A 23,104-nucleotide genomic window follows, 5' to 3' on the forward strand; every position below is an offset into this window, starting at 1 on the left:
CCCAAGACCCTCACTGGGCATCCCACAAACACCTGTAACTCCATCTCCAGGAGATCCAACAGGCACCTACACGCATGTGCACACACATATACAGACACACATAAATAAAACATGTTTTTAAAAATACATTCCAGCAGGCGGTGGTGGTGCACACCTTTAGTCCCAGCACTAGGGAGACAAAGGCAGGCAGATTTCTGTAAGTTCAAGACCAGCCTGGTCTACAAGAGCTAGTTCCAGGACAGCCTCCAAAGCCACAGAGAAACCCTGTCTTGAAAAAACAAAACAAAAAAAAGAGAAAAAAGAACAAATAAATAAATATACATTCCAGAGCTACTACCAAAAAATATTTCATTAAAAACAACAAACAAAAAACAATTGACCGTGAGTGAAAAGCCCATTTCTGTACTGTCACATTCCATTGTCATCTCTGTCCACAGGTACTTAGCAAACACACTGCATCAATTACTAAATTTTGTAATGTCAAAAAATCAGATGGCTTTGATCTCACATATTTCTTTTTCAAAGACATTTGGGACTGGACTTTAGAATCAGCTTGTCAACTCACATGAATTTTTATCAAGACTATGATTCCCTACTGACAATATTGAGTTTCAAAATCCATGAACATGGTATGTCTCTTCACTCATTTAGGTGTTTTATTTTATTTTATGCAGCTAGGAGTTGATTGTTGGGCCTCACTTATACTAGGCCAGCACTACCACTGATATATATTTTTTTTTCTTAAAGACTTTATACTAATTGCAAGAAACCAGATATACACAAGCACACATTGTATGACTTTTATAATATTCAAGCCCTCAAAACATGATTCCTATAAGCATATAGGAATAGAACTAAGATTAGCAGTTTTCAAAGGTTGGAAATATTAATAAAAAGTGAGGAAAACAGTATGAGAAACTTTGTGGATGTTGAAAATGGCTGTGGAGTTGATTGATACAGGTGAATGCTGAATTTTACATTATGCAAAGTATACTTTAATAAATTTGATTTTAAAAACCCAGGTCAGGTGTGGCACATACCGTTAATCCCAGCACTCGGGAGGCAGAGGCAGGAGGATCCCTGTGGGTTCGAGGACCGGCCTGGTCTATATAGTAAGTTCTACCAGCCACAGGGTTGAGAGCATCTGAAAAAATAAACAAAAACTCCAATCAGTCAAATACTTGTTAACTAATAATGGCTTTGATAATAAAATGAAGAACGTTGCCTGCCTGATTGAAAACTGGTACCCCTAAAATCTGTCAGGGTCTGAAACGTGATTGTAGCCTACAAAGCAAATTTGAGCTAGGGGCCCTAATAAAGGCTTCTCGAGAGCGCCACCTGGAGGCAAAGTAGACTCAACAACAGCCTCCAACACCCGGGGAGTTCTGAGTAACAAACGTTTGTTTTCCTCGTGAAGGTTGGGGTTGGGGTCCTGGAAGAAAGCACCGAAGCGCCCACTAGATAAAGAGTCCACCCCACACATGCGCAAAGCACGAGAAGACGCTGTGCCAGCTCACACGGGCCTGGGCTTGGCTGCCCGTTCCTCCTTCTGCCAGTCACTGGGGAAACAAAAGACCCAGGTAGAATCCCAGAACAGATAAACAAATCTGCCCCCCTCTTCTCCTCTCTCTCTCTCTCTCTCTCTCTCTCTCTCTCTCTCTCTCTCTCTCTCTCTCTCTCTCTCTCTCTCTCTCTCTCTCTCTCTCTCTCTCTCTCTCTCTCTCTCTCCTCTCCCCTCTACCTCCCTTTCTTTCCATTACCTGCTGCCTGCTCAAACAGAGCAAATAATTTTTTTAACTTTAATTAATCACAAGTTTGGGAAGATTTGGGCAATTTCTTGGCCTGTTGTCGTTAAATTGTTATTTATTTTCCTTGCGCTTTTTGTTGTTGTTGTTGCTTGTTTTATTGTGGTAAATATACACAGCACAAGCTGTTCTGTTCTAACCACACAACAGTTCTACAGAGCCCAGGACACTGCTGCCCTTGAGTTCTTTCTCTTCACCCAGACGTGGAATTCCCTCTCTGATCCCTCTCTTCCCTTCTCTTCACTTTCTGGATGGTGGCCCTGAAGTGCCTTCTCTAGAAGGTTGCCTGCTGGGAGGGACTTCTCTTGGACAGTCAGGTCCAAGCTCCACCCAAACCAGGCCTCACTGTGTGCCACTGCCATCTTGTGGCCAATTTCTAGCAATTTCAACTCTCACCTGGGTAAAAGAAGAATCATCAGCCAGGCAGTGGTAAGGCACCCCTTTAATCCCAGCACACAGGAGACAGAGGCAGGCAGATCCCTGTGAGTTCGAGACCAGCCTTGTCCACAAGAGGGAGTTCCAGTTCAGGTTCCGAAGCTACACAGAGAAATCCTGCCTCGAAAAAAAACCAAAAAAAAAAAAAAAAAAATCATCTTTGTAAGCAGATCTTGCTTCTGACAGAGAGGAGACCGTAGAGGAGGCTGCCAGAAGCCCAACAAACAGCTACTTCCATAGTGTTCATATCAAAAAGAAAGACGTGAGCCAGGCATGGTAGGGCACATCTGTAAACCCAGCCCTCAGGAAGTTAATACAAGAGGATCACGAGTTCAAGGCCAGCATATGCTATCATAGTGAGATCCTTTCTCAAAAGAATAAAGGAGGACCTGAAGACATGGCTCAATGGTTAAGAGCACTGGCTGTTCTTCCCGAGTTCAATTCCCAGCATCCATATGGCAGCCCACAACTGTCTGTAACTCCAGTTCCAGGAGATCCAACATCATCACACAGACACACATGCAGGCAAGATACCAATGCATATAAAATAAACATAAAAAATAAAAAAGATGGTTCAGTGGTATAAACATACTGCTCTTGCAGAGGACCCTAGTTGATGGGTGGCTCCTAACCATCTGTAACTCCAGCTCCAGGATAACCTGACACCTCTGGCCTCAGGCACTCACACTTACATGTGCATGCACAGAGAGACATACATACATGCACAAAAAACAAAATAATAAAAACAAATCTTAAATAAGTAGTCGGATAAGATGGCTCAGTGTATATATGGGGACCTGAGCTCAACCCCAGGAATCCATGTAAATATGAAAGGAGAGACTGGTCAAAGTTGTCTCTGGCTTCCCCCCACACACGCACCTCCCCACATATGCATGTGCATATACACACAATAATAAGTAAGAAAGAAAAGGCAACTTGGAAGCTTTAGATAAGAGATAAAGCAAGGCTGGAAAGCCAGGCAGTGGTGGCACACACCTTTAATCCCAGCACTTGGGAGACAGAGGCAGGCGGATCTTTATGAGTTCAAGGCCAGCCTGGTCTATAGAGCTAGTTCCAGGACAGACTCCAAAGCTACACAGAGAAACACTGTCTCAAAAAACCAAACCAAAAGAAAGGAAGGAAGGAAGAAAGAAAGGAAGGAAGAAAGAAAGAAAGAAAGAAAGAAAGAAAGAAAGAAAGAAGGAAAGAAAGCCATGTCTTGCCTCCTCCCCCAAAAAAGCAAGGCTGGAGATGGTTCAGTAGTTAAGAGCACCAAGTTCAGGTCCCAGCACCCACATGGTGGCTCACAATCATCTGTAACTCCAGCTCCAATGGATTCAATACCATCTCTCAGCCTTTTTGAGTAAACACACGCACACACACACACACACACACACACACACACACACACACACACACTAAAATAACTCTTTTTATATATTTTTAATTTTTTGAGATTATAATATAATTACATCATTCCCCCTTTCATCCCTCTAACTCCTTCCATGTACTCTCTGTACATCTTTAACAATGAATGAAGAACTAGGTACTACTACTAGGAGAGGCTCATGGGTGGGATGGGATCACCCCTTCTGCTTTAGACTTATGAAGAAGAGAAATTGACAATGTAATACCTCCTTACTGGATTTGAACTTCCATCCTGTATGGGTCTAACACACACATTCAGGAAACAAGCAAAGGCAGGGCAGGACAATGTCTTTTCTGCCCTCTTGAAATTCTCAAGGACCTCAGCCATGGTCAAATGTGCTAAGATACTGTCTCTACCTCCCATATGTGTATAAATTTGTGTGTGTATCAAACTGTGAAAGAATGTTTTTAATAACCAGGTATGGTGGTTCACATCTATAATCTCAGCACTCAGCATACTGAGGAGGAAGACTATAAATCCCAGGCCACTGTGGACCATGCAGTGAGTTGCTCTCTCTCTCTCTCTCTCTCTCTCTCTCTCTCTCTCTCTCTCTCTCTCTCTCTCTCTTGGATTTTTTGTTTCTTTGTTTGTTTTTTTTGGGGGGGGGTTGAGACAGGGTTTCTCTGTGTAGCTTTGGAGCCTGTCCTGGAACTAGCTCTTGTAGACCAGGCTGGTCTCGAACTCACAGAGATCCGCCTGCCTCTGCCTCCCGAGTGCTGGGATTAAAGGCGTGTGCCACCAACACCCGGCTGTTTTTGTTTTTTGAGACAGGGTTTTTCTGTAGCTTTGGAAGCTGGCTGGCCTTGAACTCACAGAGATCCCCTGCCTCTGCCTCCTGAGTGCTGGGATTAAAGGCATGCGCCACCAATGCCCGGCCTGGGTGCCTCTTTTATGTGTATGACTGTTTTGCCTGTATGTTCATATGTGTACATCTGCCTGAGCATAACCTCTCAGGAGTTATACTGGTTGTGAGCCACCATGTGGGTGCTAGGAACTGAACCCAGGTTCTCTGCAGGAGCAAGTGTTCTTAACTTCTGGGACTACTGACAAGGTCTCTGCATAGCCCTGGCTGTCCTGGGACTCATTCTGTAGATCAGGCTGGCCTCAAACTCACAGATAACTATCTGCCTCTGCCTCCAAAGTGCTGGGATCAAAGACTTGCACACCATAGTTGGCTATTTGGGAAGTTTTGAGACAAGTTCTTATTATATAGCCCAGACTGACCATGAGCACATAGCCTTCCTATTCCAATCTTCTGAGTGCTGGAGTAACAGGCATGTATGAAAACATTGGAAGAAACAATTTTTTTTCTGGAGCTCAGATTGAAATTCAGGGCCTTGTGCATTTGAAGCAGAGCACCCTCTGCCTTGTATTTACAACCCCAGCTTGCTTTTGTTTGTTTTGTTTTGAGACAATGTCTCAGACAACCCAGACTGGCCTTGAACTCCTGATCCTCTTGCCTCCACCTCCTCAGTGCAGGGATTATATGCCTATGCTACTATGCTTTGCTTCCCAAGCCTACTTCCTTTTTATTTTAATTATGTGCACATGTGTATTTGGGTATGTGCCTATGTGTTCAAGTAGGTACATGTGTCCTCAGAAACCAAAAGAGGGTGTTTGATCCCCTCAAAAAACATTTTAATTTACTAAACATTAGTAATAGGTTTTTTGTTTGTTTGTTTTTTAAAAAAAGGATAAGACAGCCAGGTGTAGTGACATACATGCCTTTAATCCCTGCACTGGGAAGCAGAGGCAAGTGGATCTCTGTGAGTTAAAGGTAAGCCTGGTCTACATGGTGAGTTCTAGTACAGCCAGAGCCATGTAGACCCTGTCTCAGAAAAAGAAACAAAGAAGGACAGAAAATATGAAGGGAGGAGGAAGGGAGAGAGGGAGGGAAGGAGGGAGGGAGGGAGGGAGGAAGGAAGGAAGACATCTCCAGCTTCCCAGATGCCCTGTTCCTAGTCCCTACTCCAGCCACATTGACTCTTCTAGTCCTGCCCAGTTTTAAGCCTTGCATAAAACACACAATGTGTGCCCTTTCCTGCCTGGCCTCTTTCACTCACCGTGTTCCTTCTGATTCATGTACAATATTACACATGGCTGTAGCTTGCTCATTCTTTCTGCTATAGATACCTCATTGACTGAATAGTGGCTGACATGGTTCATTTCCCGGCAATGGGTGTTTGAATAGTTTCTCCTGTTGGACTATTGCAAATAGCACTGCTTTCCCCTGGAGCACGACCTTGGTGTGAATTCCAGGGAGACGGAATTGGAACCATGTTTCCCCATGGATGATGTCTCTAATGCTGCCTGCTGGACAGGAGCCACATGACAGATCCAGGGGTGTCCTTCAAAAGAGTTGTCTCAAGATCTCACAATAGCATAAGACTGGACCATGACCCTACCTGGAAGCCACACCCCTGACAATATAACCTGGTTGATGTTGCTAAGCCAACACCCAAGCCACCCTTGTACTTCTAATTCTAATTCATGTCCATGGTCCCTAGAGACCTGGGTAGGTTAGGGATCTCAAAGGTCAAGAGGGAGCGCCACCCCCCATCCCCCTACCCCGTGGTCTATGGCTATGGTGTTGGGCTCATCCTAGATCTGGATAAACTGTGACCCCTGTGCGGCAGCTGCTTGGGGAACTTTTATGAGAGCCTCATGTCCTGATGAGGCAGGCTCATAGCAGCCTCCCCAGTCCCCACCCTGCCCAGACCTGTTCTCTGTTTCACCACCTCCCTTCCCCAAGGCCACACAGCAGCCGTCACAGCCTGCTTGCCTACCTACCTGGCAGTCTCAACTGCCAGGGCTCTCAGCAGAGAGACCTGAGGCAGCACAGGCCATGGATACCACCACAGAAGCTGTGCTCTACCACAAGCTGCAACTCTGGGAGCCTGGCATGGAGTCGGAGGAGGAGGAAGAGGAAGAAATAGCAGAGCCACTGGTCCTCTCCCTAAGGAGATCCCAAAACACCCCCCGGTGAGTCATCAAGGGGCCTGGGAACCCCATAACTCAGGCTAGAAGGCTGGCAAGGTCCTCTCTCTGGAACCCCTAAGCTGGGTCAGGCAATCCCGTACTCGGCTGAGCTCCAGGGACTTTCTAGATGAGTAGGGGAGAGGGGCTCTGGGCTGCAGATCCAACCTGGGACTGAAGCAATCAATCAAAAGTCTGTATATCTGAAGGGACATTTGTATCAAGCCGGTCCCTATCCTGTCCCAGCTTTGCCAGCCACACCCCACCCCCATGCCATAGCACCTGCTAGGCAGGTTGGGACCTGGTTACACCTGGCTGAACCCTGCTGCTCAGCCTCCTCTCTCCCTCCCTTATGCCAAGCTCCTTCCAGGCCTCTCTCTGACTGATTGGCATCTGCCTCCACCAGCTGTTCTGTAGACATGCCCTCCAAGCCAGCCTCAGTTTTTCCAGCTTTTTCCTACCTCTGTGTTTTTGCCAACGCAGTGTCCTGGGCCTGGAATCTCTCTGCTTAGCCAATTTATACTCTTGCAAAATCAAACCTTTTGGGGAAAGATTCCTTGGATCCTCTTGGGGTTCTTGGGTGCTCCTCCACCCCATCCCTGGCTCAGGACTCCCCTTTCTGCAGGAACAAGGTGAGTGGGCTGCCAGGAGCCTGGGCCCGCCTGCTTGCAAGCCTGCTGTTGCTAGCTGTTAGCAGCTCCCTGACTCTGAGGCAGCTGCACAGTAGGGACAGTCCAAAAGGAAACTTGGGCTCTGCAGCCCCTCCAGCCAGCAGACACTCCCATCACCCTGGTGTGTACCACCATGGAGCCATTATCAGCCCTGCAGGTCAGTGCTTGGGAAGGGGCTAGGGGTCAATGGTCCAGGGTGCCTCCCCATCACACATAGACCTTTTCTTACTGCAGCCACATGTTCTCAGCTGGGCCAAGAGCTACTTGTCGCTGGGGGGAATGTCGTGGATGCTGGAGTTGGAGCAGCTTTGTGTCTGGCAGTGGTACATCCTCATGCAACAGGGCTAGGTTAGTGGGATCTGTGTGCCCTGGACAGATACTCCAACCTGGGACCTAATCAGTGGCCATTACCTCAAGACTAGCTAGTGAGAAGGGCATAGTATCTGAGCACCAGCCCTAGTCTTGAATGACTTCTGACACCAGGCTGGTCAGTAATTCCTGATTCTCCACCTGGGACTGTGGGAGGATCCTGACCCTAATCCTGGCCAATGCCTCTGACCCGTGTGTGGTCTCGTTGTCTCCCAACAGGTGCCATGTTCTGGGGCCTCTTCTACAACAGCTCCTCAGGAAACACAACTGCCCTGACAGCAGGCCCAGCCCAAGCCCTGGCTCCTGGCCTGGGGCTGCCCACAGCTCTGCCTGCCCTTCATTTGCTTCACACACGTTTCGGCCGCCTGCCCTGGTCACACCTCCTGGCCAAGGCCACCATGCTGGCTCAAAAGGGCTTTGAGGTAGATGCACCCCTGGCAAGTGCACTAGCAGCCCGGGGCACAAAGGGGCTCTGTCCACTATTCTGCCATACCAACGGGACCCCACTGGGTCTTGGGGCTCAAGCCACCAACCCCAACCTGGCAGCTGTGTTGCACCGGGAAGCCCTGGCCTCCAGCCCAGATCTTGCTGGGGATGCCTTGCTGAGTCTGCTGGTCAGAGACCTGGGACTAAAGGAGCCCCCTGCTCAGCCCATGCCCTCCTTAGAGCCTGCACTGCAGCTTTCCATACCACAGGGTGTCCTCTTTACTACTCCTGGTCCCTCAGCTGGCCCAGAACTTCTGGAACTGCTGGAGTCTGCCCTTCACTCCAGGACACCCAGCCCTACTTCCTGTCTGTCTCTCCTGCAAACAGCCATGACCTCAGTGAATAGTGCCCTGGCCACCGTGGACAGCAGTGGTTCTATGCTCCTTCTAACCTCTTCAATCAACAGCACCTTTGGTTCTGGACACCTGTCCCCAAGCACTGGTGTTCTGCTCAGCGACCTGGTGGCCAGATCTGAACCTAGTGCCTGGGCCTGCCCACTCATTCTCCGTGGCAGCCTGGATGACACAGAAGCCGATATGTTGGGGCTACTGGCTTCAGGGACGCCCAGAGGAGCCAAAGCCATGGCTTGCACCTTGCTCAATCATCTGGCAGCACCCCAAATCCAACAGCAGTCCCAGCATCAAGCTCAACAAAGACCCACAGAAAGCCCTGGAGGATGTGGCCAAGGGAACCTACTCCAGGTGGTAGTCCATGCAGAACATGCCCATGTCTCCAGTGTCCCCAGTGGCTGCTGTCCTTTCCATGGGTATTAACAGAAGGACAAAGTCTGGAGAGGGCAGAGTTGTCTGGAGCCTGAGTGCCAAAACAGAGAAGGCCTAGCAGCAATGAGTGCATAAAGAGAATGTATCTGTGATGTGTTCACTGCTCCATCAGCCTGCCCTCCATCGTGTTCTGTCACCTGGCATCCAGGGCTAGTCCAACCGTGTTTCCAAGAACCCACACTGATGGAATTATTGGTTTTTCTATCAGATAAGGACCTAGAGAGGATGATGAAAACGAGACTCAGTGCAACTCACCTTCAGGAAAGTCCAGTGGAGCGTTGTTGGCAGTCTTTGGGCGGGGCAGACAGCGCCACCTTCCATTGGACCATTCCCTGTTCATCTATATCAGTTGGAATGGAAGCTTATAAAGTCCAAATCTTCTAGGAACCAAGGACATTCCTGGTTTTTGGTTAACTTTCCCATTACCCCTTGAGATCTCTAATGCCAAGGTATCCACCATGTGCAACACAAATGATGAACAGCAGACACAGGTGGAGCCTGGACTGGTGTCTTTCAACTTTCCCCTGCTCCACCCACCTTCTGCCTCCTGGGGTTCCATCTGTGCAAGGTAAATCTTAGTTTCACATGTGGAACAGATGGCAGAGCAGAGAAGGGTTGGGAAAGTGAGTAAGAGGTGCTGCTGGTTACAAAAGGGCTGGAACTGGGTTGGCCATGACCTTCCCTCTAGGATTGAGATCTCTGGGCTTCCCTCTAGAAATAGTTCCTCAGGTCAACGGCAGGGACAGTCAATAGCACTTCCCCTACCTGACAAAGTAAAAGGCAATTCTGATGTAATGTTTTGAGGGTTTAATTTGGGGGGGGGGCAGGGACAGGTTTGAGACAGGATTTCTCTGTAGCTTTGGAGGCTGTCATGGAACTAGGTCACAGAGATCCTCCTGCCTCTGCCTCCCGAGTGCTGGGATTAAAGGCGTGTGCCACCACCACCCAACTTAATTTTTTTAATTAAAAAAGATATTTTTATTTTATGTGAGTGTTTTGACTTCATATGTGTATATAAACCACAAACATCTTGTGTTTGAGGAGGCCAGAAGGGGGGCTTTGGATCCTCTGGAACTGGGGTTATAGTTGTGAGCTGCTATATGGGTTCTGGGAACTGAACTTAGGTCCTTGGCAAGAGTAGTAAGTGCTCTTAAGCAATCAGCCATCTCCCAGTCCCCATAATTTGTTTTTTAAGGCAGTGTCTCACTAGGTAATCCAGTCTGACCCAGGCACATGGACCACCACACACTCAGCTAATTGTTTTGTTGAGCTGGGATCAAATTTAGAGCTTCAAGTGCTCTACTACTGCTCCATATCCCCAGTCCCAAGCCAGTAGAACTCTTGATTTCACCACCTCCATCTCTGTCTCAAACAAAACACCCCTAAGCTCAATTATCCCACTACCTACTCAACTATTTTAGATTTCGACTGGTATCCTCTCCTTTGACCCAGTTCATCAGCCGCCACGACCAGCTCCAGATTAGGCCAGCCAAATTCACTGTCTCTGTACTTAGAGCCACAGGCCATGCCCACTCAGCCAACAGTTGATCTTTTAAAAATGTAAATCCGATGTAAATCTTTCCCTGCATACTCAGAAGAAAGTCTGAACTTTTGACCCTGGCCTGGGGTCCTATACAACCTTGCTTTCCCTTCCTAGCATCTGTGTCCCTGTGCCCTCATTGGCCTCATTCCCTTATCTTTGAAGAAGAAATGTCCTTGGTCTGCTCTTTTGTCCCCTCTTCCCAGTGGGACAGTTGAGTCCATCTTGTAACCTCAGCTGTCAAACCCACATGTCACAGTTTCGTTACAGTCTCATCGAGTCTCATACTCTTCTTAGCGGGCTCTGCTCCTTACAGTCCTTATTTTCATCATAATTACCGTTTTAAATGTATTTGGCTATTTGTTCATCAACTATCTCCTCCCACAAGAAAGGAAGTCCTCGGAAGCCGTGACTATGTGCCCAAGCTGCACGGGTATCACGGAATAGCTGGCGAGCAGACAGAGGTCTGGGAGGGGGCCGTACCGCGGCTTTTTAGTGGATTTGTTTGAGCCGCGCGGGCCGTCAAGGACGAATCCAGCGTAAAGAAAGGTACCAAAGAAGCAGCCACCCAACACGCGTGTGTGAGAACCGGACGCTGCTCCACCCACAGCCAGGCCGGAAAGGCGGGACGTCCCGCCCCGACCCCACCCCATCCCACCCAGGACCTGCCAGACCCCGCCCTCAGCAGGCCGGCCCAGTGCGCACGCGCCGGGACCTGACCTGGAAGAGACCGTCTTCCGAGCCCACGTGTTCCGTGTAGCATGGCGGAGATGAAGAGCCCCGCGAAAGCTGAATCTGCGTCTCCCACCGAAACGACGCAAGATGAACGCCGTGGCCTGCTGGAGCACAGCCGCGAGTTCTTGGACTTCTTCTGGGACATCGCGAAGCCGGAGCAGGAAACGCGGCTCCAGGCCACGGAGAAGCTGCTGGAGTACTTGCGCACAAGGCCGAGTGTATGATGGCGGGGCCCAGACACAGTCGTGGCTCTAGATGCAAGGGGGCAGGGGCGGGCCCTCAGGTCACTGTTGAACACGAGGGATGCTCTTGGTTCCACAGGGTTCAGAGATGAAATATGCCCTGAAGCGTCTGATCACTGGGCTTGGGGTGGGCCGAGAAACCGCTCGGCCCTGCTACAGTCTGGCGCTGGCACAGGTAAGGCGGTGCGTCTGGTAAGGGCTTAACAACGCTGGGCCAAAAGGTGGGGTGTAAGGATAGGGGGGCACTGCAGCTGCTGGGTAAGGAGAAATCCGAGAGTCTCCTTAAGTTTACTTTCTGATACCTGTTTAGCAAGCGTGTTTGCTACAGTTACTGGAAGTAGTGAACTTTGAGGTTGGCTTCTGGAAGGTTGGGGACCCCTCTCTAGGTTAGGAAAATAACTGATGACAGGCCACTCAGATATTTGTATAACAAAGAGCGGTGAAGACTATCCCTTAGGGTCCACCTCAAGGCATCTTGGAGCAGGTTGTGTGGATAGGATGGGTTTTTCAGGAGGTAAAGATGAGCAGTCTAGGCCTTCAAAAGTCCTGGTGGAGATGGGGCTGAGTGCAAGATTTGGTCCAATGAAAGCAGTAGATTATCCTTACCACTTGTGAGAGATGGGAGGAGTGACCAAGATTATGTCGAGGGAAAGCTGAAGAAGGGAAGTTGACTTGTCTTAGTGTCACTTCCCTGAACCTTTCCTGTGAGCTCCTTTTGGTTTTGCTGGCAGCTGTTGCAGGCTTTTGAAGACATTCCTTTGTGCAGCATCCTGGGTCAGATCCAAGAAAAATACAATCTGCAGACAGTGAACAAGGTGAGTGTGGTCCCAGACAGACTAGCCTGCCCCTGAAATGGGTGTGGGTGAGGTGATGGATCCTCCTCACCAGTGTTTGGGATCTTTTTCTAGGGGATGATGAGACCTGCTCTCTTTGCAAACCTATTTGGAGTGCTAGCTCTCTTTCAGTCAGGCCGCCTGGTGAAGGTAAGAAATATGGGAACAGGAGGCAAGGGGACTAGTTTTTGGGCTGGTGGGGGACAGACAATAGTGTGCCCTCTTCACACTCTTCTGTTTTTTTGTGGGCACTAGGACCAGGAGGCTCTGATGAAGTCGGTGAAATTGCTGAAGATCCTGTCCCATCACTACAATCACTTACAGGGGCAGCCAATAAAGGTCTTGGTGGACATCCTCTCCCAGGTAAGGGGTCATACATGGGTCATGACATCTGGTTTTGGAAACATTAAGAAGAGTTGGGTTAGAAGTATTTAACTGGGCAGTGGTGGCACACGCCTGTAATCCCAGCACTCGTGAGGTAGAGGCAGGTGGATCTGTGAGTTCGAGGCCAGCCTGGTCTGGACAACCTCCAAAACAATACAGAGAAACCCTGTCTCAACCCCCCAACCACCAGGGGAAAAAAAAAAAATCCAACTATTTGCTGGGCGTTGGTGGTGCATGACTGTAATCCCAGCACTCGGGAGGCAGAGGCAGAGGATCTCTGTGAATTCGAGACCAGCCTGGTCTACAAGAGCTAGTTCCAGGACAGCCTCCAAAGCCACAGAGAAACCCTGTCTCAAAAAAACAAAAACAACCCCCCCCCAAAAAAAAAACCAAAAAAACAAAAAAAAAAGAGTTGGGTTAGAACATAAGAACACCAAGACAGATGGTTTGACTATACAACTGGTTTAAAGAGCTATGGAGATAGTTTTGGTTTCCTTTCTTTTTGGTCACCAGATATCTTAAATCCTGCCCGTCTTTGAGGTTACACCCTATCTCCATTCAGCTAGGCACTTCAAATGCTCCATAGCTCTATTGTGGTTTCTGTGTTGGATAGTGAGGGTCTGGAACAGTATTTGTCAATGCCTGAATGTGCAGAAGGCAGTCCAAATACATTTGCCAACCCTGGGTCTGTGTTGTCCTACTTGGGAGATGGAGGCAGGTTCAGATTTAGAATCATTTGCTACTAGCTCATCCCTGTTTGGGCCTTTCTGCATGAATAGAGAAGGACCAGAATTCAAGTTGCAATTCCTCTAAAAAACAAAAGGAATAATTTTAAATATAGCCCCAGGCTAGTTAGCCATCTAAGGTGCTAGGCATGGGTAGCCAGCACTTTCTTACAGGTCTGACACTCAGTTGGCTGACTGGAGCTGTATCAAAAGCCCATGGGTAGAACAAAACCCAGAGGAGAAATAAAGGTGCTAAGAGCCACCCTCTCCTATGCTCCCACTCCAGGTCCCAGAGTCCATGTTCCAGGAGATCCTGCCAAAGATCCTCAAGGGTGGTGACTTGAACGTGATCCTCAGCTCCCCTAAGTACCTGGAGCTCTTCCTCTTGGCTCAGCAGAGGGTGCCAGCGAAACTTGAGTCACTGATGGGCTCGGTTGACCTGTTCTCAGAAGAGAATATTCCCAGGTTTGAGGAGAGTGGGTGGGCTCACCCGGGGGGTGTCCTGAACCCTAGACCTCTAGGCAATGTTGACTGAGGCCCCTCCCACCCCTCCATAGTCTGGTGAATGTGCTGAAGACAGCAGCCAACTCCGTGAGGAAGGAGCATAAGCTGCCAGAAGTGGCTCTGGACCTGCTCCGCCTGGCACTTAAGGAGAACAAATTCACATTGTTCTGGAAGGAGGTTTTGGAGCAGAGACTGCTGAACAAGCCATGCTGGTCAGCCAGGTGTGTGTGACACTTAATATCCACTCCAGTCTGGGTGGGACATGTCCGGAAGCCCACCCCAAAGAACAGGGTCTCTGACCAGGCTCTGTCCCAACCCTCCTTAGCTACATGTGTTTCCGCCTGCTGGGTGCATCCCTGCCCCTGCTGTCAGAAGAGCAGCTGCGCCTGGTGATGCGGGGAGACCTGATCCGACATTTTGGGGAGCACATGGTCATTTCTAAGGTAGGTGTCATCTCATGTGGTTCGGCACTGCCCAAAAGGGCAGATAGTGTGTTCTTCCTCTGAAGATGTATGACACAGCACTGGGGACCATAGGAGAGTCTGACCAGTGATCAGGCCCTTTGTCCTGAGGCCCACTCACCAGCAGGCCCAACAAGCCCTCTATCTGGAACACTCTTCTGGGGGTCACATTGGTGAGAATAGTTATTGTCCCCAGTGTGCTCTGCAATCACGTGCCTGGTAATCATTAAATGTGCCTGTTGTCCATATGACAATGGTAGCAGGGGCCCAGTGCAAAGGGTTTGTTATAAGAAAACAAGTGCGTGGCATATGACAATCACATGGAAATTGGTAGGTTTTGAGTCCCAGGGTGACACAGCCAGGTGGTACTGTCAGGATTTGAACCCAGGTTCCCCTCACGCCACATCAAACCAGGAAAACATCTTGTCCTCAATCTTCAAGGCAGAATAGGGACTTTCTTGAGCTGAGGTGTAGGAATTTGAGAGGTAAAAGATTAGAGCGGCCTCGATGGAGCTATGGTAACATTAGATTCAGCTCTGCTGTGGACTTGGAGGGGATTCCTAGCTCCAGGTTTAACCTAGAAAGGGAGAGGGAGGAAGGTGGTAATGTTCTGTTCACACTGGTCACCTGACCTCGTGCTCATCTCTTGCAGCCCCAAAACCTGTTCAAGATCATCCCAGAGATAAGTTCGTATGTGAGTACCTTCCTAGAAGGGTGCCAGGATGACCCTAAGCGGCAGTTTGCCATGATGGTGGCCTTCACATCCATCACCAACCAAGGTCTCCCTGTGATGCCTACCTTCTGGCGTGTCACACGGTTATTGAGTAGTGAAGCCCTGCAGAGCTATGTGACCTGGTTGCGGGACATGTTCCTCCAGCCTGACCTGGACTCCTTGGTTGACTTCAGCACTGCCAACCAGAAGAGAGCACAGGATGCTTCCTTTAATGTGTGAGTAGAAGGTGTCAGAGCGCTGAGAACCCAAACCCCTAAGTGGTGTGGCTTCGAACTAGAATGGGGAGGGAGGAAAGTTAGCTCTTGAAGGTGGCCATGATGTTTCCTGATTGGTATTTGAAGGTTGTGGTGGAGTGTACGTGGTCCTGCCACAGTGGGACAAAAGAGCACCCTGTTTTTCATGTTTGTTTGTCATGTATTGTCATTTTTGACTTATGTGACCTGCTCATGTTCCCAGGCCAGAGAGATCTGTATTCCGTCTCCGGAAATGGATCATCCACCGCCTGGTCAGCCTTGTGGAACATCTGCACCTGGAGAAAGATGATGCCGTGGTCGAACAAGTAGCCAGGTGTGTGAGGAACTAGCTTCCCTGTGGGGGGACATGGCCATGGAACTAGGCCCATTGCCTCCTGGTCCTTGTTTGGGTCCTCCTGGAGCCAGTTTTCAGTAGAGCCAGGGGGTGGTGGCACACACCTTTAATCTCAGAAGGTAGCTCTCTAAGTTCGAGGCCAGCCTGGTCTACAGAGCGAGTGCCAGGATAGGCTCCAAAGCAATACAGAGAAACCTGGTCTGGGGGGGCGAAACTGTTGGTAGAATAGGCCCAAGGGAATCTACAGGGTACCTTAGCCTGTGACAGAAAAAGACCTAGAATTTGTAGAACCATGGGATCCCAAAGGTTCAGATTTGATCTATGGATTCTACAGGCAGTCATTGCTCATCAGTATCTGTGAGCCTTTTCCCCACAATAGCCGGCATCTGTTGGCTCCAGGGGAGCAGCTCTGGTTCTGCTGCTCCAACTCAGGTCACTCACCTGTGTTCGAAGGGTCAAACCAGAGAAGTGGGCCTTACATGGTACAGATGAGGGGAGTCTAGCTGTGCCAATGCTGGTTGTGCTCCCAGGTTTTGCTTCTTCCACGCCTTCTTTAAGACAAAGAAAGCTACTCCGCAGATCCCAGAGACAAAGCAGCACTTTTCCTTCCCCTTGGACGACCGGAACCGAAGTGTCATCATTGGTGCCTTCTTCAGGTAGGCCTGCGCCACTTAGGAAATGGGGACACATGTTCTTTCCTGAGCTGTGAGCAAGGTCAGAGAACCTTGTTGATTGGTTGGGGGCTGAACCCCAGAGTAGGCAGGGGGCACTGGGTATGCTAGTGCAATCTTGTGAACCCTACCGCCTCCCTTCCCAGCCTGCTACAGACCCTCAGTATGAAGTCTAGACAGACACCAGACCTGAATGAATGTGCGAAGCCCTGGACTTACCGCCTGGTGCAGTTGGCAGACATGCTGTTGAACCACAGCCGCAACGTGACCGTTGTGACACCCTTCACAACACAGCAGCGCCAGGCCTGGGACCAGTAAGGGCATGGGATTTCCGGAGGTGGAAGAGGGTGCCCTGTCTGCCACTGGGACCTGTTAATGCCTTTGTCCTCGCCCCAGGATGATGAGTACTCTGAAGGAACTAGAGGCCCGCTCCTCAGAGACCAGAGCCCTTGCCTTCCAGCACCTGCTGCTTCTGGTGGGCCTCCACCTCTTTAAGGTATTGTGGTCTGCAGAGAAAGGGACAAGCATTTCTGAGGCACCATGGGGATACCCCTGCTGAGAGACTTTGGGGGCATTGGGAGATGGAGATTGAAGGTGGATTCCCTAACCTTAACCCAGTCCTGCATACCAACTTACTGTGCAAGGGCTTCCATGTGTTTGCCAGGTGACAGAAGCTGAGTATCCTACTTTGGGCCATACCTCCAGTAGCTGAGATTGAGAGTCCCACAGTCCCTCCTAGATGTGAAAGTGCTGCCCCCTGCAGGAGGGAGGCCAGTGTGACACCCATGATACTTGTCAATTAGTAGTCATTTGGAAATGGGGCCCAGGCTTTCATATGTAACCCCAAGGGCTTCCCTTTGCCCCAAAGCAAGAAACAGTCATACCTGAGGCTGGTGGTGTTCCCAACAGAGGGTCTATGGCTTGTCACAGTTTCCCACTGCAGTTTTTATGCTTCCTAGTCCTGAGCCTTCTAGAACCTTTCCCTACTCCCCTCTTCTTACAAGAAGCTTTCAACATTCTAAAATTTATTTTGTGTGCTATTCTGTGCCATAGCACACATGCAGAAGTCAGAGGACAATTTGGGGGATTTAATTCTTCTGTGTGGGTCATGGGGATTAAATTCATGATGTTGGGTTTGACAACAGGTGCCATTGCCCTCTTGGGTTATCTCACTAGACCCCTGAGGCTCTTTTATCAAGACTGCTTCAGGTCTTAATGGCCTGGGTATACAGGACCCTTGTTGGCAACAAGCCTGTGGTTTTCAGATATATGTCCCCAAGCCCAGACCCCTGCACCTCCCAACTTGATTGGCAGAAGAAATTTCAGTTCAGGTTTAGCAGACCCATGGGAAAAAGGTACAGCCTAGAGGGCAGGCACCTACCAGTTCTCAAAACCAGGGAGCTAGAGACCACTGGCTAAGGCCTGGGCTCCTGCCTCTCGACCCACAGCATTGTCAGGCAAAATACTGCTTTCTAGGTACCCAGGTTATCCCCAGTAAGATGCATTTAAATCTAATTAAAACTAATGGTTTTCAAGTTGTATCGAAAACCAGCAGTGCACGGATAGCCCAACAACGTGAGGTTGGCATTTGCTGATCCTGTGGCCCTGGGTGTCCTTGTCAGCCTTGATTGCAACTATCGATGGGGAACTTGGGCTCTGTGATCTCATGACTGTGTACAAGGTGTGAAAAGGCTCCTGGGCAGCTCCCAGGTGCCCATTCTGAGTGGTGAGATTACCTGGCATACCTCAGAGCTCTGGTTCCAGTTCCTTTTTGACTTCTGCCTTACCCTGCCCACAGTCCCCTACAGAGAGTTGTGATGTCCTAGGTGACATTCAGACCTGCATCAAAAAAAGTATGGAGCAGAATCCCCGTCGATCACGCTCTAGAGCCAAAGGTATGTCATTGCTCCTGGGGCAGACCTGGCAATCAGACTATCTGTATCCTGCTCAGCCTAAATCTGCTTTCCCACTTGCAGCCTCCCAGGAACCTGCGTGGGTGGAGGTGATGGTCGAGATCTTGCTGTCCCTGCTGGCTCAACCCAGCAACTTGATGCGCAAGGTGGTCCGGAACGTCTTTGGCCATATCTGTTCCCACCTTACTCCCCGTGGTCTGCAGCTAATCCTGGCTGTGAGTTGGGGCCCTTGGAGAAATAAGATTGTAAGATGGGTCTGCTGAGATGTAGTGGAGTGTGTGACATCTTACCCTGGGGTGATGGGAGCCTTTGGCCAAGATAGAAGAGACTGCAAGAGTGACCTGAGGAAGGTAGGCACTCGGGACAGCAAGTGCAACAGTGGTCTGGGACTTCTCCTCAGGTGCTCAACCCTGAGACAAATGAGGATGAGGATGACAACGTGGTGGTCACTGATGATACCAATGAGAAGCAGCTGAAGCGTGGAGAGGTACTTGGTGATGTGCAGGGTAGGGTGTGGGTGGCTGAAGATAAGTCACATGGTGTCATTGAGAGGGTGTGATTTGCCTGCCTCCCACCCATAGGATGAGGACTCCGATAGTGAGGACAATAAAAACTCTGACAGTGATGTGGATAGTGAGGATGGAGCAGAGAGTGAAGAGGAGGACCGTGACAAGGATGTGGACCCAGGCTTTCGTCAGCAGCTGATGGAAGTGTTACAAGCTGGGAATGCACTGGTGAGCAGGAGCCAAGGGAGAGGGGGTTTGTCCACCTACCTGAGGCCAGGCTGATGGCTGTGCTTCTGTACCTCAGGGTGGAGTGGACAGTGAGGACGAGGAGGAGCTTGGGGATGAGGCTATGATGGCCCTGGACCAGAACCTGGCCAGCCTATTTGCAGAGCAAAAGCTGCGCATCCAGGCCCGGCAAGAGGAGAAGAACAAGCTGCAGAAGGAGAAGCAGCTCCGACGGGACTTCCAAATCCGAGTGAGTGTGCATGTGGTTGTCAGGCACCCTGAGCTGCCCCTGCCTCCCCTGTGCTTCTGCTTGGGCTGATTCCCAGTCTTCTGGCCACAGGTACTGGACCTGATAGAAGTGCTGGTGACCAAACAGCCTGAGCACCCCCTGATCCTGGAACTGCTTGAGCCACTGCTGAGCATCATCCAACGCAGCATGCGCAGCAAAGGCTCCACCAAGCAGGAGCAAGACCTCCTGCACAAGACCGCCCGCATCTTCATGTGAGTGCCCATTCCCCTGGGTAGCACCTCACTCCTGACTGATCTTTCCATCTTCTTCATGCTCCGTGCTCCCTGGGCTTAGAGCAGGGGGTCTTGAAGCTCTGGTCCCAACCCAGCCAGCAGTGTTGTAATAGTTGGGAATTCTGACAAGGGTAGGGCTGTCTCTCACAGAACAGTATGCCAGTCCAGATCACCTGTTGACTGGTTTGTCCTTGCCCCTGCTCTGTCCATATCCCTGAGCACACAGAACTTGGTCTTACCTTACAGAGTCTGAGGCCACTGTCCTGCAAAACAGGTACAGACAAGAGAGGTAGGCCGGCCAGATCAGAGGTGCTTGGCCCCTGGGTCAAGTCCCTGTCCTCTCTTGAGTCAGTTTTCTAACTTATGCAATGATACTTAGGACAGCTCTTCTTGCTGGGCGTGGCAGAGCAAGGTGGAGAGCACCTTTTGACCAGCTTGCCTTGTCCACCCACAGGCACCATCTATGCCGTGCCCGCCACTACTGCCACGAGGTAGGGCCCTGTGCAGAGGGTCTGCATGCCCAGGTGGAACGGCTTGTGCAGCAGGCTGGCAGTCAGGCTGACGCCTCCGTCGCCCTTTACTACTTCAATGCCTCTCTGTACCTGCTGCGAGTACTCAAGGGCAACACTGCTAAGAGATACGAGGATGGTCAGAATCTACCGGGAGCTGAACCCAAGGACTCAGAGGTGAGCCCCAGGGGCCAGCCCACTCAATTTCCAGAGAATTTAAGCCAGCCTTTGCCCGGGACCCACCTTCAGTCTTCTGTGACTTGCATCCTATCTTACAACAGCTCTCTCACCAGGCCCAGACTGCCAATTGCTTGGACTTGGATTTCGTGACCCGGGTGTACTCGGCAGCACTGGAGTCTTTTCTGACTAAGCGTAACAGCCCACTCACTGTCCCCATGTTCCTCAGCCTCTTCTCCCGATACCCAGTAAGTGCAGGAGCCAGCCTGCCTCTTGGGAACCCTGCTCAGCCCAGCCCCCAACTAATGGTCCCTGTCCTTCCTTAACCCCCAGGTAATCTGTAAGAACCTGCTTCCTGTCCTGGTCCAGCATGTGTCTGGCCCATTGCGGCCCCGCCATCAGGTAAGGTTCTGTCTGAATCACCTGTGCAGATCTTCTCACTGGCACCTAAGGGGCCTGCTTCACTGACCTTGGCTTTGCTTGTACACATGGTAGGCACAGAGGAATTTCAGGAACCTTGCTGTCTTGCTCAAGACCTCCAGCACTGCTAAGACCTCATCTCTGACCTGACCTGCACTAGAGGGAGCCCCCTGTCTTAGATGCCAGGGCTGTCAGGCAGACTAGAGGGCACAGCATTATGTTAGTAAGAGCCAAGGACTGTCCCAGCATGAGGTCTTACTTGTATTCAGTTGGGACCATTGCCTCTTCAGGTCTCAGCAGCCCTTTACCCATATAAATAAGAAGAGAGGAACTGATGATTGTAGGCCCTAGCACGGACAGCGTCCTAAGCTTGTGTGGTTCCTGAGCCTTTAGCTGGCATGCTGGGGCTCCTGCTGACTACATTCTCCTTAATGCAGGCCCAGGCGTGCCTGCTGCTCCAGAAGACCCTGTCTGCACGGGAGCTGAGAGTGTGTTTTGAGGATCCTGAGTGGGAGCAGCTGATTGGCCAGGTCTTGGGAAAGCTCACCCAGGTAACAAATTAGCTGTGAAGCTCTCACCCATGAACTCATCCTAGGTTTCTGGAAACCAGAATGCTTGGAACTTGAGGTTCCAGAGTGGATGGTGTAAGTTAGCTAGTCTCCAGAGACATTTCCTCTCTCTGGGCCACTACTATGTGGGAGATGTAGAAGGACCTTGGGCAGTTCTCAGGAGTGCCTCAGTGTTGGCCTTTCTCCATAGACCCTGCAGACACTGGGGGATGCACAGAGCAAGGGGGAGCAGCAGAGGGAGTTCTCCACCTTGGAGCTACTGAACATTCTCTTCAAGACAGTCAATCATGAGGTAAGGCAGCCAGCCACCTGACAATCTGTGCCCTAGATGGAATCGCCATCACACCATGGTTCTGGAAGTGGTCCTTTGTTGATATAAGTGATTGACTTCAAAGGGTAAAAAGCCACATCTGGACCTGGCAGACTGGGGGTGAGGCTGTGTCACCATGCATCAGAAAACTGAAAAATGAGACTTAGTGATAGTGAGATGAGCTAGAGATGATCCCAGGTGGGCAGCCATTTGAAAGGATGCCAGGTTTCCAGGCAGGGAGGGGTGTAAAAGTGAGGCCAGTAAAGGGTAAGAGTTACTCATGGGTAGAAGGCAAGGAAGCCACTGGAAATGGGTTCCCTAGTCTAGAATCGCTTTTACAGGGGACAGCGGAGCTGAAAAAGCAGAGACCTGGGCTCCTGGCTCTGGAAAGGGAAACAGGGGCCTTGCTTCCTCCACAATGGAGACTAGTGATTTAGAGACAGGAGTGGCTAAGGACCCAGGAGCAGGTGGAAGACCCCAAATCTGGTGAGAGCGCATGTCACCACTACTGTTCCTCTATCCTGCCATTCCTCTGTAGAAGCTGTCTGTGGACCTCACTTCTGTCTTGGGCCTGCTGCAAAGCAAGCAGCAGAAGCTACAGCAGAGCTTGCAGCAGGGGAACCACTCTTCTGGCTCCAACCGCCTCTACGACCTCTACTGGCAGGCCATGAGGATGCTGGGAGTCCAGTATGTTCTTGGAGAGGGAGCCACCCTTAGGAGGGGGTCAGTATTGCCTTCTGTCATTTCACTCCTGTGTTTTACTGCTTCCTTACAGACGTCCCAAGTCAGAAAAGAAGAATGTCAAGGATGTTCCTAGCGACTCCCAGAGCCCCATTAGCCAGAAGCGGAAGAAAAAGGGATTCTTGCCTGAGACCAAGAAACGAAAAAAAGTTAAATCTGAGGACACCACACCGGGAAAGGATGCTACATCAGGGCAGGAGGTAGTGACAGCGGGTGCCACGCCTGCTGCTGCTGGTGAAGGCCAGCCCCCCAGCACAGGCAAGAAGAAAAGGAAGAGGGTGAAGGCCAACACTCCATCCCAGGTGAATGGTACACCTGTCACCAAGAGTCCAGCTCCCAACAACCCCACCCTAAGCCCCAGCACCCCTTTTAAGTCCCCAAAACTACAGAAGAAGAAAGAGAAGCTTTCACAGGTGAATGGAGGCACTCCTGTGTCCCCTATAGAGCCTGAAGGCAAAGAGCATCACCAGAAGGCTCTTCCCACAAAGGAGGTCTTGAGAAAGTCCCCCCAGTCTGCCCTACCACGAAAAAGGGCAAGACTGTCTCTGGTTAGCAGGAGCCCCAGCCTGTTACAGAGTGTGGTTAAGAAAAGGAAAGTGGCCCGGAGGAAAATGCAGACACCTTGAGTGTGGTGTGGTCTGTTTTCCCCCTCCCACCTTCAGCAGCCCCAGAGACTCCTATTTTTTCACCAGTATTTTAATAAATATTGCCATGGTATATGACACCAGTCTCTGGCTTTGGCCAGTGGTTCTATTACCAACCTTCTGGGGGCAGGATCTATCTACTGCAGGCCTGGCGCTAGCTGTGTGGCCAGGCTCCAGGCTAAGGTACTCAGTTCTGTCC

The 23,104-nt window shown here is 50.3% G+C and overlaps 2 protein-coding genes across 3 annotated transcripts; both read left to right on the forward strand.

Annotated features, from left to right (window-relative positions):
• The first annotated feature begins 1,085 nt into the window (after nucleotides 1–1,085).
• Nucleotides 1,086–9,823, forward strand: Ggt6 (gamma-glutamyltransferase 6). The gene is made up of 5 exons (XM_027426826.2): nucleotides 1,086–1,580; nucleotides 6,422–6,651; nucleotides 7,271–7,473; nucleotides 7,551–7,664; nucleotides 7,905–9,823. The coding sequence occupies exons 1-5, from the start codon at nucleotides 1,482–1,484 to the stop codon at nucleotides 8,942–8,944; spliced, it is 1,686 nt and encodes a 561-aa protein (XP_027282627.2). The 5' UTR covers nucleotides 1,086–1,481; the 3' UTR covers nucleotides 8,945–9,823.
• A 1,373-nt stretch (nucleotides 9,824–11,196) lies between these two features.
• On the forward strand, nucleotides 11,197–22,988 carry Mybbp1a (MYB binding protein 1a). Of its 2 annotated transcripts, none has more exons than XM_027426821.2 (26): nucleotides 11,197–11,446; nucleotides 11,550–11,645; nucleotides 12,202–12,285; nucleotides 12,379–12,453; nucleotides 12,559–12,666; nucleotides 13,699–13,877; nucleotides 13,970–14,137; nucleotides 14,242–14,359; nucleotides 15,030–15,325; nucleotides 15,567–15,677; nucleotides 16,229–16,354; nucleotides 16,516–16,683; nucleotides 16,766–16,865; nucleotides 18,168–18,264; nucleotides 18,346–18,497; nucleotides 18,683–18,769; nucleotides 18,864–19,016; nucleotides 19,093–19,263; nucleotides 19,354–19,514; nucleotides 19,990–20,221; nucleotides 20,326–20,469; nucleotides 20,555–20,623; nucleotides 21,079–21,192; nucleotides 21,401–21,502; nucleotides 22,059–22,207; nucleotides 22,296–22,988. In XM_027426821.2, the coding sequence occupies exons 1-26, from the start codon at nucleotides 11,255–11,257 to the stop codon at nucleotides 22,885–22,887; spliced, it is 4,044 nt and encodes a 1,347-aa protein (XP_027282622.1). In that variant the 5' UTR covers nucleotides 11,197–11,254; the 3' UTR covers nucleotides 22,888–22,988. The 2 variants fall into 2 exon arrangements, with proteins under 2 accessions (XP_027282622.1, XP_027282623.1); XM_027426822.1 differs by having other exon boundaries at nucleotides 11,255–11,446; nucleotides 20,338–20,469; nucleotides 22,296–22,887.
• Nucleotides 22,989–23,104: the final 116 nt, after the last annotated feature.

Source organism: Cricetulus griseus, chromosome 7, assembly GCF_003668045.3.
Source record: "Cricetulus griseus strain 17A/GY chromosome 7, alternate assembly CriGri-PICRH-1.0, whole genome shotgun sequence".
In the NCBI taxonomy this organism is placed as follows: domain Eukaryota; kingdom Metazoa; phylum Chordata; class Mammalia; order Rodentia; family Cricetidae; genus Cricetulus; species Cricetulus griseus.